General features: G+C 47.2%; 1 protein-coding gene and 1 pseudogene across 3 annotated transcripts in view; one reads left to right on the top strand and one right to left on the bottom strand.

Moving 5' to 3' along the window:
* Positions 1–15,565, bottom strand: part of SH3PXD2B (SH3 and PX domains 2B) — a gene marked incomplete at both ends in the record, with an annotated part of 107,530 nt that overhangs the window by 13,191 nt on the left and 78,774 nt on the right. For both annotated transcript variants that reach the window (XM_084244127.1, XM_084244126.1), the window contains 5 exons: positions 3,402–3,527; positions 4,616–4,665; positions 7,275–7,501; positions 10,271–10,388; positions 14,082–14,186. In XM_084244127.1, coding sequence (XP_084100253.1) covers positions 3,402–3,527; positions 4,616–4,665; positions 7,275–7,501; positions 10,271–10,388; positions 14,082–14,186 — 626 coding nt within the window. The remainder of the gene's footprint in view (positions 1–3,401; positions 3,528–4,615; positions 4,666–7,274; positions 7,502–10,270; positions 10,389–14,081; positions 14,187–15,565) is intronic.
* LOC311177738 (large ribosomal subunit protein uL4-like) lies at positions 633–2,411 on the top strand (annotated as a pseudogene). Its single transcript has 3 exons — positions 633–910; positions 950–1,891; positions 2,218–2,411. The product of its transcript is annotated as a large ribosomal subunit protein uL4-like (transcript).

Below are 15,565 nucleotides of genomic sequence, written 5' to 3'. Positions count from 1 at the left end.
ATGTGCAAGCTATGGGGATATTGCGTGAAAACAGTTATGGTCGCTGTCCTCCTGAACTTTCTAATTGTCGGGCAGATAAAAAAGACCAGCTGTCCAACTGCCTGGTTTGGAGCATTTCTGCTTTTCCCTCAATTTCTGTGTGGATTCGGACTTGCACTTCAAATTGAGACAAGACACATGTTCAAATCCTGGCTCTGCCACCTGTGAACTGTGACTTTGGACAGCACCTTTTTTTTTTAATGATTTATTTATTTATTTATACAAGCACTGGGTACAGTCAGAAGAGCAGGAGGGTGAGAGAATTCACCAGAGCCAGAGCAGGGAACAGAACAGGCAGACTGACGAAACACACTGCTGGGGGGGCAGCAGGCGGCAGGAGAGGTCTGTGCGCCATGTGGGACCCTCACCTGCCAGCCAGGGATCAAACCAATGCTGCAGAGGCTGCTGGCAGCTTCGCAGCCCAGCGCTCAACCGCTGCGCCACCGGGGAGACCCTGGACAGTACCTTTTTAAGAGCCAAGACTTCTTCACCTGGGAAATAGGAATTGAATAGTCCTACTTCCTAAGAGAAAATGACACTAAACTGTCTGGCACCTTATTGCTATCTCCTAACTTAAAAATTTTCCTAAAAATATGGGAAAAAGTTTTTCCTGTGGTAGCTGCCAGGTCGAGGCCCGCCTGCTGATATCTGTGTACTCCAAAAAGTGAGGTCATCTGGCAAAAATGTCACTTTGCCTGCTGTGTTCAAGGCTCCCATTTTATCAGATTCATCAACACCAACTTTCGCAAAAGTAACAGACAGCCCTGTGCTGTCAGTGAAAGAGCAGGTCATCAAACTAGTGCTGAGTCTTGGGGTACTGGTGGAGCTGTCTCCCCACTAACCTCCTGCTTAACACTTAGAAGGTCAGGGAGTGTTTTCTCCAGGGAGTGTTGAATTCCTAAAGTCTGAGCCAGTGGGACTCGCTGTTCTGGCCAGCGTGCTTTTGGAAATATGTGCTGTGGGGGCCACACGTTTGCACCAACCAAAACCTGGCACTGTTGGCACCACAGAGTAAACATAACACAGAAGTGATATGCCATCCGCTCTGCCCTGGCTGCCTGGGCCTTACCAGCATTGACCATTTGTAAAGGTCAGCACATTGAGGAAGTTCCTGAATACTCTGGTGGTTAGAGATAAAGCTGAAGGTTACAAGGAGACCAAGGAGGCTGTTTTTGCTGCTTAAGAAACTTAAGGTCTAGAATGTTATCAAAAAGGCCTACACCACTCAGTGGACGAGCGCTGGCAACGGCAAAACGAGAAACTGTTGTTGCACCCAGTGCAGGGACCCTGTAGCACCTCTAGAGAGGAGAATGGGGTCACCAAGACCTTCAGAAACACCCCTGGAATTACTTTGCTTAATGTAAGCAAACTGAACATTCTGAAACTTGCTCCTGGTGGCCATGTGGGATGTTTCTGCATTTGGACTGAAAATATTTCCACAAGTTAGATGATCTGTATGGCACTTGGCAGAAAGCTGCCTCCCTCAACAGTAACTACCACCTGCCCATGCACAAGATGCTCAGTACAGATCTTAGCAGAATTTTGCAAACTCTAGAGATCCAAAGAGCCCTCTGAGCACCACATAAGATTCACTACAGAGTACTGAAGCAGAATCTACTGACGAACCTGAGAACCGTGTTGAAGTTTAACTCATGTGCAAAGACCATGTGACAGAACACCATTTTTTGTCACACTAAGAATCACAAACACCAGAGAGATAAAGCAGCAGCAGCAGCACGAGAAGTCAAATCAGAAGAGAAGGGGGTTCCAGGCAAGAAGCTTGTGGGGTAGAAGAAAGGAAAGAAGTCTGTTGGTGTGAAGAAACCAAAAAAGCCTTTGGTGGGACAAAAAGGTTGCAACCACCAGGGCCTACCCTGGTGGCGCAGGCAGTTGAGCGCCACCCTGTGAGGTTGTCCGCAGCCTCTGCAGCGCTGGTTCAATGCCAGCCAGCTGGCAAGGGTCCCACATGGCACAGCAGAACTCTCCTGTCTCGCCCGGTGATCCCCTCAGCAGTGTGTTTCGTCAGTCTGCCTGGTCTGTTCCCCACTCTGTCTCTGGTGAATCCTCTCACCCTCCCGCACATCTGGTCTGTGCCCCGGTTCTTGCATAAATAAATAAATAAATAAATAAATAAATAAATAAATAAATAAATAAATCTTTAAAAAAAAAAAAAAAAAGGTTGCAACTACCAAGAAACCAGCAGCTGAAAAGAAGCCCACAGGAAAGAAATCACCAGAGAAAAAGCCTGCTGCATGATATTAAATTTGTTTATTTTATAAAGGGCAAATCATTTTGGATAGTTAAATTTGAATAAAGACCTGATCAAAGAGGCAATGAGGCAAAACAAAACATGGGAAACACCTTTAAGCTCTAACTCCACAAAGAAAGAAAAGAGAAATGGAAGCAAGAAAATATTTACATTGGCTTTTATCCAGGGAACAGAATAAACTAAGGTGTGGAAAGAAAAGGAGAAAAACAAGAAGCAAAGTAGGGAACAGTAAAACCAGATCTGCCTCCTTAGCGCAGTAGGCAGCGCGTCAGTCTCATAATCTGAAGGTCCTGAGTTCGAACCTCAGAGGGGGCAGTTTGTGTTTTGCCCTCTTTATCCAATTAAAAAAAAAAGAAAAGGGAAAAAAGGACACAAGCCAGTAATGAAAGACCAGAGTGTATGACTCACTTTGTAAAATTTGGAAAGTAAGCACATCTACAGACAGTAAGTACATCAGCACTTGCCTTAGGCTGGGGCAGGGTTACTGAGAGGAACTGTGGGGAATGGGGGGGAAGGGACGGCTAATGTGTTCAGTTTCTTTTCTTTTTTTTTTTAAAGATTTATTTATTTATGCATACAAGAGCTGGTGTACAGGCCAGAGATGGGGAGTGTGAGAGGGTCCAGCAGAGACAGAGTGGGGAACAGAACAGGCAGACTGACCAAAATACACTGCTGAGGGGAGCAGCGGGCAAGACAGGTGAGGTCCGCCTCTCCATGTGGGTTTCTCCTTGGCCGGCAGGGGATCAAACTCGTGCTGCAGAGGCTGTGGATTGTCCCATAGTGCGGTGCAACCCCTTGCACCACTAGGGAAGCCCCAGTTTCTTTTTTGGGTAAGGAAAATATTTTAAGATTGATTAGATGATAGCTGCACAAATGTAAATAGACTACAAACCACTGGATTTTATACTTTAAATCAGTGACTTGTATCTCAACAAAGATACAAAATCAGTGAAGTGTATCTCAACAAAGCTGCTACTAATACATATACACAAAGAGTTGGGAGGTGAGAGAAAGAAGTGAGAGACAGAGGAGGCAATGCCTCAGATCAAGAATCACAAATAGGCAAAGAAGGGACACCGGGCCCCCCACTCACCTCAACCTTTAGGCCGGCCTGGAAGCTGATGCCATCAGGGATGGTGGTCTGGAACTCAGCAATGGTGTAATACTCCTCCTCCACTTGGGGTGGGATGGGCGGCTTGGGCAGGTTGAGACCTCGAGGCTGGTATGATTAAACATAGTGCTCACTCCCATGTGAGTTTGTTATTGCGGCGCTGAGGTGGGGGCCGGGGATGGGTGCGTGGCCCTAAGGGACTGGGACACACATTCACCCTCAAGGGTGCCCTCATGGACCCATTGGGATTCTTAGGGGCAAAACGAAGAGGCTCTCTCAAACCATTATCTTCTAGAAGGGTCCCTGGCCCTCTAGTCTTAGTGATGAGAAGAAACATGGGACACTTGCCTGCACCTGGGGCAAGACAGTGTTAACTGAACTTAAAGAGGCATCGAGGGCTGCAGACAGACAGGAGTCACCTAAAGACATTTTGGTCAATGACAAACTGCATCTATGATGGTTCCAATAGGTCAGAACACACAGCCTAGGTGTGCTGTAGGCGAGACCATCCAGGGTTGTGTGATTACACTCCATGACATCTGCACAATGCTGGAACTGCTTAAAGACACCTTTCTCAAAACGTGTCCCTGTCATTAAGCATCACATGACTGTACTATGTGTGTGATGCTGGGTGAACCATTCCCCTGTGGAGGCTCAGTTTCCTCTCCTGTATGTACAATAGGGATAGCTACAGAATCCACCTGGTGGGGTGCCTGTCAGCACTCATTAAGTTCCTGTAATGAACCACCCGGCGCACCTTGGTGTGACATTCAACAAATGCCCAATTACACAGCACGCATTAAAAAAAGGCTTGTTTTTCAAAAAACTGATTAGAAAGGTACCTAAAAGAATTGCAAATGGATCATGAAAGTAAAATATGAGAATGGCACTACAAATGATACTTGTGTCTCATTCCAGTTTTAGTTTCAAGTTACTTTATATGAAAAGACTGACCTAAGGCAAAGCTAAGTGGGCTCACGCAGCAGTGCGCACCTCCAGAGGGCACACTGTCGCAAAGCCATGGGCAAACGGCTTCACTTCTGGGCCCTCAGTCTTTCTACTTGTGAATGGGTACAGCCTGCTTCACAAGGCTGCTGAGTGGATCAGAAAGGCAGCATCTTCTGAAAGAGTGAGATGAGTGTGAGGGGCCAATCTTAGGTTAGAATTGCCTCCCCAGTAGCAAGGGGTCCACTTACTATTGTCAGATCGCGGCGAGGTGGGGGTCTCTGTCTCATCTTGGGTGATCCTATAGAGAAACAAGACTGTTTCACTCACATGCAGAATATGACAAATGAGATTCCTGAGACCACCAGGAAAGATCTAGTCTTTCCTGCAGCAAGTAGCCATAGCGTTCTACCAGGCATTAGTGTCTGGGACCTTCCCCTGAGAAGAGCAGCTGACAAGGCAGGAGCTGCTCAGACTTGGCTTGGGACTGTCAATATGCTAGTTCCTGGAGCAATGAAAAGCCGACTTCAGAGGTAATGCAAAGGTGGGATATAACAAGTTCAGTGACTCCTTGGGCACAAAGTCCTCATCTGTAGAAGGGAGATAAGCATTGCTTCCCAGGGGCAGTGGTGGAGATGAACTAAACAATACTTAAGTGAACTCTTGGCCTGTGGCAGGCACACAATGTTATCATTCCTGACTTTGTGCTCTAGAGCAAACCCAAATTAAACAATATAAAGTTGTTCTTTGAACAACACAGATTTGAACTGTTTGTGTTTGAAAAGTCACACTTATAGGTGGATTTTTCATTAAGTCAGTTGACCCTTGAACCCAGTGCAGTTGAAAATACTGCAAATGTATCTTCTCATGATTTTTCTTTTTTTAAAATTCATACAAGAACCTGGGTACAATTCATACAAGAACCAGATACGCGGGACGGTGAGAGGATTCACCAGAGACAGAGTGGGGAATAGAACAGGCAGACTGATGAAATACATTGCTGAGGGGAGCACCGGGCGAGACAGGAGAGCTCTGCTTGCCATGTGGGACCCTCACCAGCTGGCATCGAACTGGCGCTACAGAGGCTGCGGACAGCTTCACAGTGCTGTGCTCAACCACCTGCACCACCAGGGGAGGCCCTCTTATGATTTTTCTTAACATTTTCTTTTATTTTAGTGTAACAATATCGTATACAATACATACAACATACAAAATATGCATTAATTGCCTATGCTATTGGTAATGCTTCCAGTCAATAACAGGCTATAGTAAAGTTTTTGGGGCATCAATTGTTATAATGTAGATTTGCAACTGCATGGGGGATTGGTACCTCTAAGTCCCTTGTTCAAGGGTCAACTCTATAAACAAACAGAACCAAACCAACGTGGGCTGATGATCTCAGGGGCTTTAGCTCTGGAACTGGGTCTCCACATCAGGAGGGTGACAGCAATAGCCCAAGTTTCCTGGCTAAAAGTAGATCATTGAGGAAGTTACCCTAGGTGTTGCCAGAACTGATTCAGTATGTATCCACCGGGGTAGTTTGACAGTTGGGATGTGGAGAAGGTTGCTCATCTTTTAATTATCCTGTTTCCTCTATATTCTATTAGAATAAATAGCAAAGAATTTATCCACTTGGCTGCCTACATAAAGATTACATTTCCTAGAACCCCTTGCAGCTAGGTATGGCCATGTGAAAAAGTTCTGGCCAATGGGATATGAGAGATTGGAAAGAGTACTGCTTTTGAGTGGAGTCCTCCATTTCTCTCTGCCTCCTTTCACTGGCTTGAATACTGGAGAACAAAGCTGGACCATGTAGATGAGGACAAGACAGATGCAGAAAAACAAGACTCATGGTTGCATAGAGCTGCCACACCAGCCCTGAATATACACCTACTTTGTATGAAAGAAATGGATGTTTAAATTATTTGAGTCACTTTGTGTGGTGGGGAGTCTTTGCTTGAGAATCTGAACCTATATCCTAACAAAGACAGAGGGTCTCAAATTTTCATTTGCTTCTATAGTGTTAATGCAAATCCTGTGCTTTTGGCCATGATAGATTAGAATCACTAGGGATTGGCCAGAATCCCTGCCATTGGACATCGGAGAATTGAAAGCTCATTGACTCTGTTACTCTAAATAGCTGGGAGAAGCCCAGCCAGGGGTCAGTGACTTTATCTGGGTGGTGATTTGGAAGTTCTTTCCCAACAAATAAATTCCTTCTGCCCTATGTGAGCAGGACAGGGTGACAAGCCTGAGGCTGGAGTCCTGCATATGCAATAGACAACCATGAACCCTATTCTCAGGTGCCTTGGTATCATTAATAATAAAAGTAAATGGGGAAGCCTTGAAAAGCAAGATGGCTAAAGAACTGTCATTGGTGTAAACCTGCCAGAGGGGCAACTTTTTCTTCTTCTGGTTCAGAAATGAGGCCATGCAGAGAGTGTACAGGTGTGGGAGTCAGACAGCTTGGGTTCAGGTCCCCATCCCACCATTTATTATCTGGGTGCTCTTGGAAAAGTCACCCCATTTCTATTTCCTCATCTGTAAAACAAAAGCAGTTACTCCCTCCAAGTCTGTCACAAGGAGTCAGTGAGAATAATTATAAGATTCTTGGAACACAGTAGGGACTTGGGGAAAAGAAGCTGTCATGATCATTATGAAATAGAGGGAAAAACATGGTCTGTGGGAGGAAAGCAATGTCTCTGGACTCAGGTTTTGCTGGTTAAACGATCTGGAATAAGTTACCAGGGTTTTCTGAGCCTTTGCTTTCTTATCTACAGGATGGTGGGCAGCAGGGCTGTTGTGAGGAAGATGAACAATAGGGAAGGAACTCTGAGTGCACAGCGCTCACACAAAAGCTGGCCCACAGTAGGCCCTCAGCCGCTGGGAGTTTGGGTGGGTGTCACTCACTCTGCTTGATGTCACCATCGGGCAGTGGGCGGCCTTCAAAACGGCTGTCCCGCTGGTTGTTCAGCAGCTCCTTCTCCCTGCCCACGGAGTTCTGCTGGCGGGAAACTCCATCCAGGTCAAGGACGCCTGAGTGGGTGGGTGAGCCAGGGCCCAGCTTGGGGGGTAAGGGCTCCCCACTGCTCTTCTTTAAGTAGGAGGCTGGGGCCCAGCCCTCTTTGCCCTGGTATCTGGGAGGAGGAAAGATGCTGGTCATGTGGGTCCACGAGGCCACCCAGTTCTTACGGTAAATCACACTTTGGATCCCAGATGGCAGGAACACAACTGGCCAGGGCAGGGGCTGGCACACTATTCACTGCCCTGATGAAGCCCAGATACTCAGCTTGGCATTCAAGGCCTTTCCAGATTGGTCTCCATAGGCTCATTTCTCACAACACCCCCACATCCCACCCACCCCACTAGGCTGTCTCCAAATCTTTCCACCCACCTGGCCTTGCTCTAGGAAACCCTCTGTCCAGAAAGCCCCAACCCCCTCTCCATCCTGCTCCCTCTTTCCCGCCTCTGCTGAATACCACTTCCTCTCTTACATCTTTCCTGAGCCTTGCAGAGAACAAGTCCTCCCTCCACGGTGCACCATGTCTCCTGCACACCATACCCCCAGCACCTTTAACACACAGTGGCTGTGGCTGTTCTTTTTTTTTTTCTCAAAAAGATTTATTTTTATTTATTTATGCATACAAGGAATAGAGTATAGGAATGAAGTATAGGTGGTGGGTGTGAGAGGATTTACCAGAGACAGAGTGGGGAGCAGAACAGGTGGATCCACTGAAATACACTGCTAAGGGGAGCAGAGAGTGAGACAGGAGAGGTCTGCTGTGCCATATGTGGGTTAGGTCCTTGGCAGGGTATCAAACTAAGGCTGCAGCGGTGACGGCAGTGCTGACAGGCATGTGGCCAGCACCCACTGTGTGTGGGTCCCCTTCTAAGTGCTGGAGAGCAATGATGGATTTCAACCACTCAGTACTGGGAGGTGGCAGGTGTGGATTCAGACCATGGCAGCCGGCACCCATCTGTGTTCCTAACCTCTGTGCTTTGTGCCTCTTCCTGGACGCCCAGCTACTGGCACAAAGCCTGGTGTAGACAGGGAAGATTTTATTCATGCTGGTGAACGTGTAGATTAAACACGCATTCAGGTATGTACAAAGCAGGTTGGAGGTGGTTCCAGGGCTTAACGAGAGCTAACTAGGTGACACTGAACAGAGTGACCAAGATCCTGACACACAGTTCACTAAAGAGCAAAGGGAATTCTGGGAGTGCAAAGGTCACTTAATTCTCAGCACGAGAGAACCTGGTTGAGTAGCAAGGACTCGAGGTGTAGGCACCTCAAACCAGCTGAGCGCCCCCTCCTACAGCTTGCTCCAACTCCATGACCAGTGACAGCCTATTTGGAGCTGGCAATTGGCCACGTTGTGAGTATTTACATCATGACAGGCAGACATCCAACTCAAGGGTGTTTTTCCTTAGCTGATTCGTCTGCCAGCACCCCACTGATTTGGCCTGTAAAACAGGTGCCCCCACCACTGACTGACCTAGTTGACTGAATACAATACATGGAAGGACCACTTCTCTTGTCAAGAGTCACTTTAAGAACTAAAGAGCATATGTTTCAATAAAAAAAAAAAGTCTGTTAAACTGGAAATTTCTAAGGGGACAGAAATCTATAGTTTTGTGTCTATCGATTTTAAAATAACTTCTGAGGGAATAACTGTCTAAAATGGAAAATGTCAGGCTATGTACAATCCACACCCTCAACATGAGACATTTCTTCCTTTGGGGGCACAGAGCCATAAGCAAAGAGGCAGCACATGTGGTGGGAGGTGAGTGGGGTTTAGTGGCCTGGTTTGAATGCTGGTTGTCACCTACTAGCTCCGGTCAAACCTTCAGGTGACTGTAACCCTGGCTGAAACCCTGCTGTAATCCCAGGAAGAACCCGGAGCCCAGTGAAGCCACTCCTGAATTCCAGCATCACTAAATTTTGGGATAATTTGTTATTGAAGCAAGATAACACACTCAATGTATATTAGGTATTGACATTACTCATGCTTCAAATCTGTTCTGAAGCCTCTTTATAAGGAAGTTTCCTTGACTCCTGGGATAAGGGCCCCCTCCTGTGTTCCAAAGTCCCTTGTGCATATCCTCTAAGACACAGCTCACTGCCCTACCCTGTAATTGTGGGTGTCTGTCTTCTGTGCCTGTTGGTGTGAACTACTTTGTCTTTCTCACTGCTGACTCCCCAAATCCCAGAACAGGTTCATGCTGAGGGTTTATTGATTGACTGACTGACGAAATGAGTGAATACATGAATGAATGAACAGCCACATGTTTAGCCCCACATGAGTGAGGCTAACCCTGCCTGACATAACACAGACACCAGGTTGCAGGTATCTCAGGTTCCTCTTTTGTTCAAATTTCCTGTGGTCTGTCTTCCTTAGTCATGTGACTAAGGAAGGGGAATCCCAGGACCTTCTAAAAACTAGGTAAGTACCAGGATAACTGGGAAGAGCCAGCTACCTTACCTGAAGTCTGATTTCATCTAAGAGAGGGTGTATGAAAGGCAGGTCTCCTGCTTTTACTACTGGACTCTGAGGGATGAAGGCAAATTTCAGACCACCTGGTACTCATGCATGGTTGGTCACAGAGTGGGGCAGGAGAGGGAAGCACTCCCACAGGGCTGCTCAACCTCTAGATGCTTGACACAAGAAGCATCTGGAGGTTAAGAGAAACTCAGCTCAAAAAGTCACTGCTATCTGTGGTTCTGTGCATGTGAAGAGGTTTTACTTGTGATGGATAATTAGAAAGGGATCTGGGTAGGGAGGGGAAGCTGGACAGCACAGAGGAGAAGTCCTTCTATGGCTTAGGTAGAAACCTCACTCCATCTGCAACCACTTTGAGTAGCTAGAGCCCACATGACCTGCAACCTACCCAGTGGCAGCCAGTACCTGATTTTCCACCAGCCTTCCAGGTTTTTCTGGATGACCTCCACCATGGCCCCTCTCTCCAGGTTGATTTCATCCTGGTCACGAGCCGTATACGGGTAGATGACTGTGTACTTCTCCTCTGTGGGGATAAAAGGATGCTGGGATAAGTAGAGTACATTGACGGCCCCAGGAGGCTGACGGGCAAGGCTATAATCTTTGAGTTGCCCTTGCCCAATGGAGGGAAGGATTTCTCCAGAGATTTCTGTATACTCCCAGGCCCTCACAAAGTCCTGATGGCCCTGTGCAAGCAGCAACAAGGCACACGACAAAAGGCAGGACCGGCCCCTTGCTAGTCCCTCAGCGATACACATTTGTCCTCAGTCTCCTCAAATCTGTGTTTCAAGGTCTCCTTTCTTGACCTTGCCTTATGCAATACAGTGACCCATGGCTTCCTTATTCCCCTCATCTGGGTTTGTTTCCCTAAATCAAGAATTACATTCCAACATATATACACTTTAGTTATTTATGGGACTTCATGTCTGTTTGTGTCTGTCTCATTCTTTCCTCTATCGCCAGCACTGGGCATGGTGGTGGAAATATTTAGTAACTGTAAATTCAGTTTTTAGTAAATGAACAAGTTCTGAAAGCCTGGTGGAAGCCGCCTTGCTCATACCAGAGGGATAAAGCCCTCTGAGGCTCCTCTGTGGTTCTTGTTGGAGAAGGGGGATCAGGGATGAGGTAGTGATTTCATTATCTAGTTGGTAATGGATCTTCATTTTTTATTACTTATGTTGAAGTCCTTGGATCCAACCAGGCCTGATGCCTCACTCTTCATTAATGGGAGTTAAATTCACCAAATTTCATTATGTGATCTCTTACGCCCTCTCTGTGCTTCCTTGCTCCTTAACCCCAAAGCCATGGGACCATCCTTATAGCCACCCCTGCTGGGAGAGTTGCTCATTGTCGCACTCAGACACGGCTGTCCAGAGAGCAAGAGAATAGCTCCCCCTGCAACAGTGTCAGCTCTGGTCACTGAGACAGGGGAAAGCAGATGAGAATCCCAGGACAGGGCTTTCCTGTTTGGGTTACAGTCCAGCCCCAGGGAGTGACCGAGCCAGCTGTGGGCTGGTGTGATGGTTCATGTGGTGGGGCTGACTCTCTCTGTGGGAAAACACCATGGCCTTCTGTGGCTTGCCCAGCTGGCGCAGAGGCAGAAAACACACAGGGCATTTATTTATTGATTGATTTAGCCCACTGACCTGCTGAGAGGGCTGAGCCGACTCAGGTTGCACAAATACTGTGCACAGAAGAGTCGGTGGATCCCTAGCTCAGAGTGGGGTGTAGGTGTTGTGAGGGGTACAGGGTATTTCAACCTGGGGGATGCACAGAAGTTCTGTTTGGTCAGGTGAGGAGTGGGCTGGAGTCCAATACTTATGGAACCTGGATTCCTGGAGCCCACACCCTTTTGTTGATCACACAGGAAGATTTTCCGAGTACCTGGAGGCCCCCTCTGGGCTCTGTACGATGCCAGGTGTGCCCTAAGGAAGCTAAAGGTATGAGACCTTGCAGACTGTATGGCGGGAAACAGCTGACACTGCCTGATAAGGAGCTGTCTGCCCTTTGTCTGGTGGTACAACCAACCTCTGTTCATATGGTTTGGATAAAGTTGCTCTGACCACCACCTGAAGGGAGGAGGTGGGCTCGTGACCATGGCCTAGCCAAAGTGCCATTGTGGTTGGTTCAGGGATTGCATATATCCAAGCGGACCAGTTGGAGCTAATGCTGGGACTGCTACTGAAGGAGAAGCACATTCCTTCATGGATGCCCAAACTATTGTCACCACAAGGCAAGGTGCCAGCAAGGTAGGAAGCAGAGCAGCGAGGTGGCCACAGTGAGTCCCTGGTCCTAATGCTTTCCAGCCCCTGGATCCAGCCATACTTGAAGCCGATGCACTTTCCAGGCACTTTAACATGGTTTTTCTTTCCCTTGCAACTCAAATATGCCTGATGAAAGGAACAGTCATAGCTCAACATGACACAGGACTCCAGGCATCACTTTTTAACTGGGAAACTCTAGAGCCCCAGGCAAGAGACATCCCAGACTCCCTTCTCCCAAAACTACAAGCCAGAACACACGGGGACAGACATGACCACTGCTTCTCACATGCAACAGGCACGAGCAGTCCCACAGCAGGCAGGGCATGCAGATGCGGACACCAGGCCCCAAACACAGAACCAGGGAGAAAACTCTGAGATGGGCACCTTGACGCCAGCTGATGGCATACAAGTCGCCCAGAGTCCGGCGGCGGCTCGCGGGCCGGGGCAAAGACCAGTACCTCCATGAGACTGGACAGGCGGCATGTGGAGGCGAACAGCAGAAGACAGAGGTGAGAACGTGCTTTCTGTATCTCCAGGCAAAGGGGCAGCAAGTGTGTGTTCTCATTTAGAAGTCATTATTTCTGTGTCTATGTCAAACCCCAGGTACCTTAGAAGGACCAGCTTCCTGAGTATTAACCTTGAACTTGAGAGAAGAGGACTGTAGTAGACAAAATTCTATGCCTAGCACAATTATAAAGAGGCCCTTGTGGCTAAGGGGGAAGAAAAATGTACAAAGCCTCAGGAAAATGTGGCCCCATACACTGTGTGACCGGGGCAAGTGTCTACCTTTCTGAATTCAAAATGGGAAGAATAATCCGTCTCTCACAGAATGCCCATGTGGCCACCATTATAGTCCAAGGGAGCCACAGTTTCCACAAAGCACATCACTATCCCTTACACTGGGTTGATTCTTAAGCAGCCAGCCGCTAGTGCAGGAGCTGGGGGTGGGGGTGCGGGGAGGGGATTCCCAGACATTTTATGCTGAGGGGAGCTGGCTCTAAAAAAACTAGATGCAAAGCCACATATACTTTTTTTTTTTGCTAAGCTTTGAGCACAGAAATATCCCCCTTCTTTTCACCCACTTTTCTGATAGTCACTTTATGCTTTCTCAAAACAGTGAACTAAAAGCCCCAAATATTCAACCCTAGGTAAGGTATGGTTACATAGTAACTATCTCTGGTTATTGTTTTTATTGTTTACTTATTTATTATTTTGTCTTTGCTAAGTGCTTTGTTCTTAGCAATCTCATATAATTAAAAGAAAAAAGAAACTCCATGAGATAGATATCCTCTTTTCCATTTTTAAAGGCAGCGGCTGAGGTATAGAAAGGTTAAGTTACTGACCCAAGATCAGCAGTAAATGGTACAGCAGAAATTTAGATTTGAGTCTGACTCCAATTTATTAATTGAGGTGCATTTATACTCTAGTTTTGGGAATGCTTCTAGGAGGAAAGAGTTGGCTGGGCCTTAGTATTTTTGGCATGGCAGGAGTGTGTTGGGAAAGTTCCCTGGGAAATGGAAGTGTGTGGGTGATCCAGGGGTCAGCCCTGATCTTGATGCCTGGTCAGGGCCACTAAACTAACAGAGAAAGCAGAGATATTTCCAGATGGATACAGATGTCTCACACATGAGCTAGAAGCAGCCCCAGCATCCTGGGTATCAGATAATCAGGGCAGGGAGGAGCGAGGTGACAGCAATCAGGCTGGGTCTCTCCTGAGAGTCATGGAGGTCTCAGGACCCCAGCTCCAGCCAGGCTCTCCCAGTTGGTTCCCAAAGAAGGGTGGGGTTGCCATTAGCTCAACCCTGAGGCCAGGCTTCAGGTTCATGGGTTACAGAGCCTGAGGCATGATGTCACTGAATTTGGAGGCAGAGGCCAAAGGGAAGGGACTGGGTAGAAGACCCCAGGGGGAAATGACTGGCACAGGTCTCCCCAGTGAGCTGGAGGCCCTTGCCTACCTTCTTCAGGCTGTAGGGAAAACTCATCTTGCACACCATCCTGCCCTTCCAGGCAGGTGGCAGGGACCCAGCCTTGCTCTTCGGCGGTGCTAACGAACCACCAACCTGGGAAAAGGGGAGTGAAGGCATGTTAGTTGGATCACAATATAATGATATATTCAGTCACTACACCAGTCAAAGCTCAGGATAATGTTGAAAAATCACCATTTCATTGGTGGAACACAACTACCCAAGTTAGCTACCTGCAGGCTAGCAAGAACCCTGCTCCCAAGTGGGGGGTGAGGGGTGGGGACCAGGGAGAGAAGGTCCTGCTAAATGATGAGTAAAGGATGTAGCTGCCTTTACTAAGATGTGTGATGCATGAATCATTTTATTTTTTTCATCATTTCCTTGATTTTTTTTTTTTTGAATCTCAAGTTTTAAAATCTACTTTTCCTACCACGATCTTAAATCTGTATCTATTTCTCCTTCCCGTCCCTCTTAACCTCAGCACTCTCACTGCATTGATTAATATCCACTCATTTTTGTATTTTACTTTGCCAAACTGTCTGTTATGTCAATGTCTAGTATCGTTTATCATTATCACTTGCTCTATTCCATTTCTCTTGAACTCCCTCTGTTTTGCTGTAAATGACTGCATTTCATCTTTCCTTATGGCTGAACAGTACTCACTAATAATTTTATACTCATGCACCCCTTAATGACAGGGATATGTTCTGAGAAATTGTCACTGGATTGTTTCATTGTTGTGTGAATGTCGCAGGTTGTAATTACACATGTCCAGGTGGTTTTGCCTCCCACAGACCCAGGCTGTGTGGTCCAGCCTACCAGGACTGCTGTTGAAAGCATTGTTAAACAAGATATGGCTGTATTTGTATTATCTTATATAATCTTGTCCCGACTGCACAGATGAGGAAACTGGGCTCCCAGAGGCAGACTTGTCCAAGGTCAGCTTCAGCAGAGCTACGATTTGCACTCAGGCTGTCTGATACTGAAGCCACAGCCCTGATCACTTATCTGAGACCCACGATGCTATTGGATCTGTGCATCTCAGGTAAATCTGACTCAGGTTGAACAGCTTGAGAGGCCTCCCACCCAGATTCCGCACATTCCTCTTTGAGGAAAGCCTTGCATGGAGCTTATGGTAGAAAGGATAATGACCCACAAAGATGTCCACATCCCTACCTCTGGAATAGGGAATAGGTTAAACTACATGCAAAGAGGAACGGAGGGATTAAGGTTATGTATTAGCTGCCCCGACCTACAAATAGGGAGATTATCCTGGATCACCTGGGTGGGTGCAAAGTAAACACAAGGATCTGCAAATATGCAAGGGAGAGGCAGAAGAGCCAGGGGCTGTGGTTACAGAAGAAAGGCAGAGACAGATGGTGGTTTTGAAGAGGGAGGAAGAGGCCATGAGCCAAGGGAGGTGGGCGGGCACTACAGGCTGGAAAAGGCCAAAACACAGATGCTATCCCAAGCCT

Source organism: Talpa europaea (assembly GCF_964194135.1).
Source record: "Talpa europaea genome assembly, chromosome: 9".
Taxonomy (NCBI): Eukaryota; Metazoa; Chordata; class Mammalia; order Eulipotyphla; family Talpidae; genus Talpa; species Talpa europaea.
Note: the sequence above shows the minus strand (reverse complement) of the source record. Positions and strands in the feature narration are given on the sequence as shown.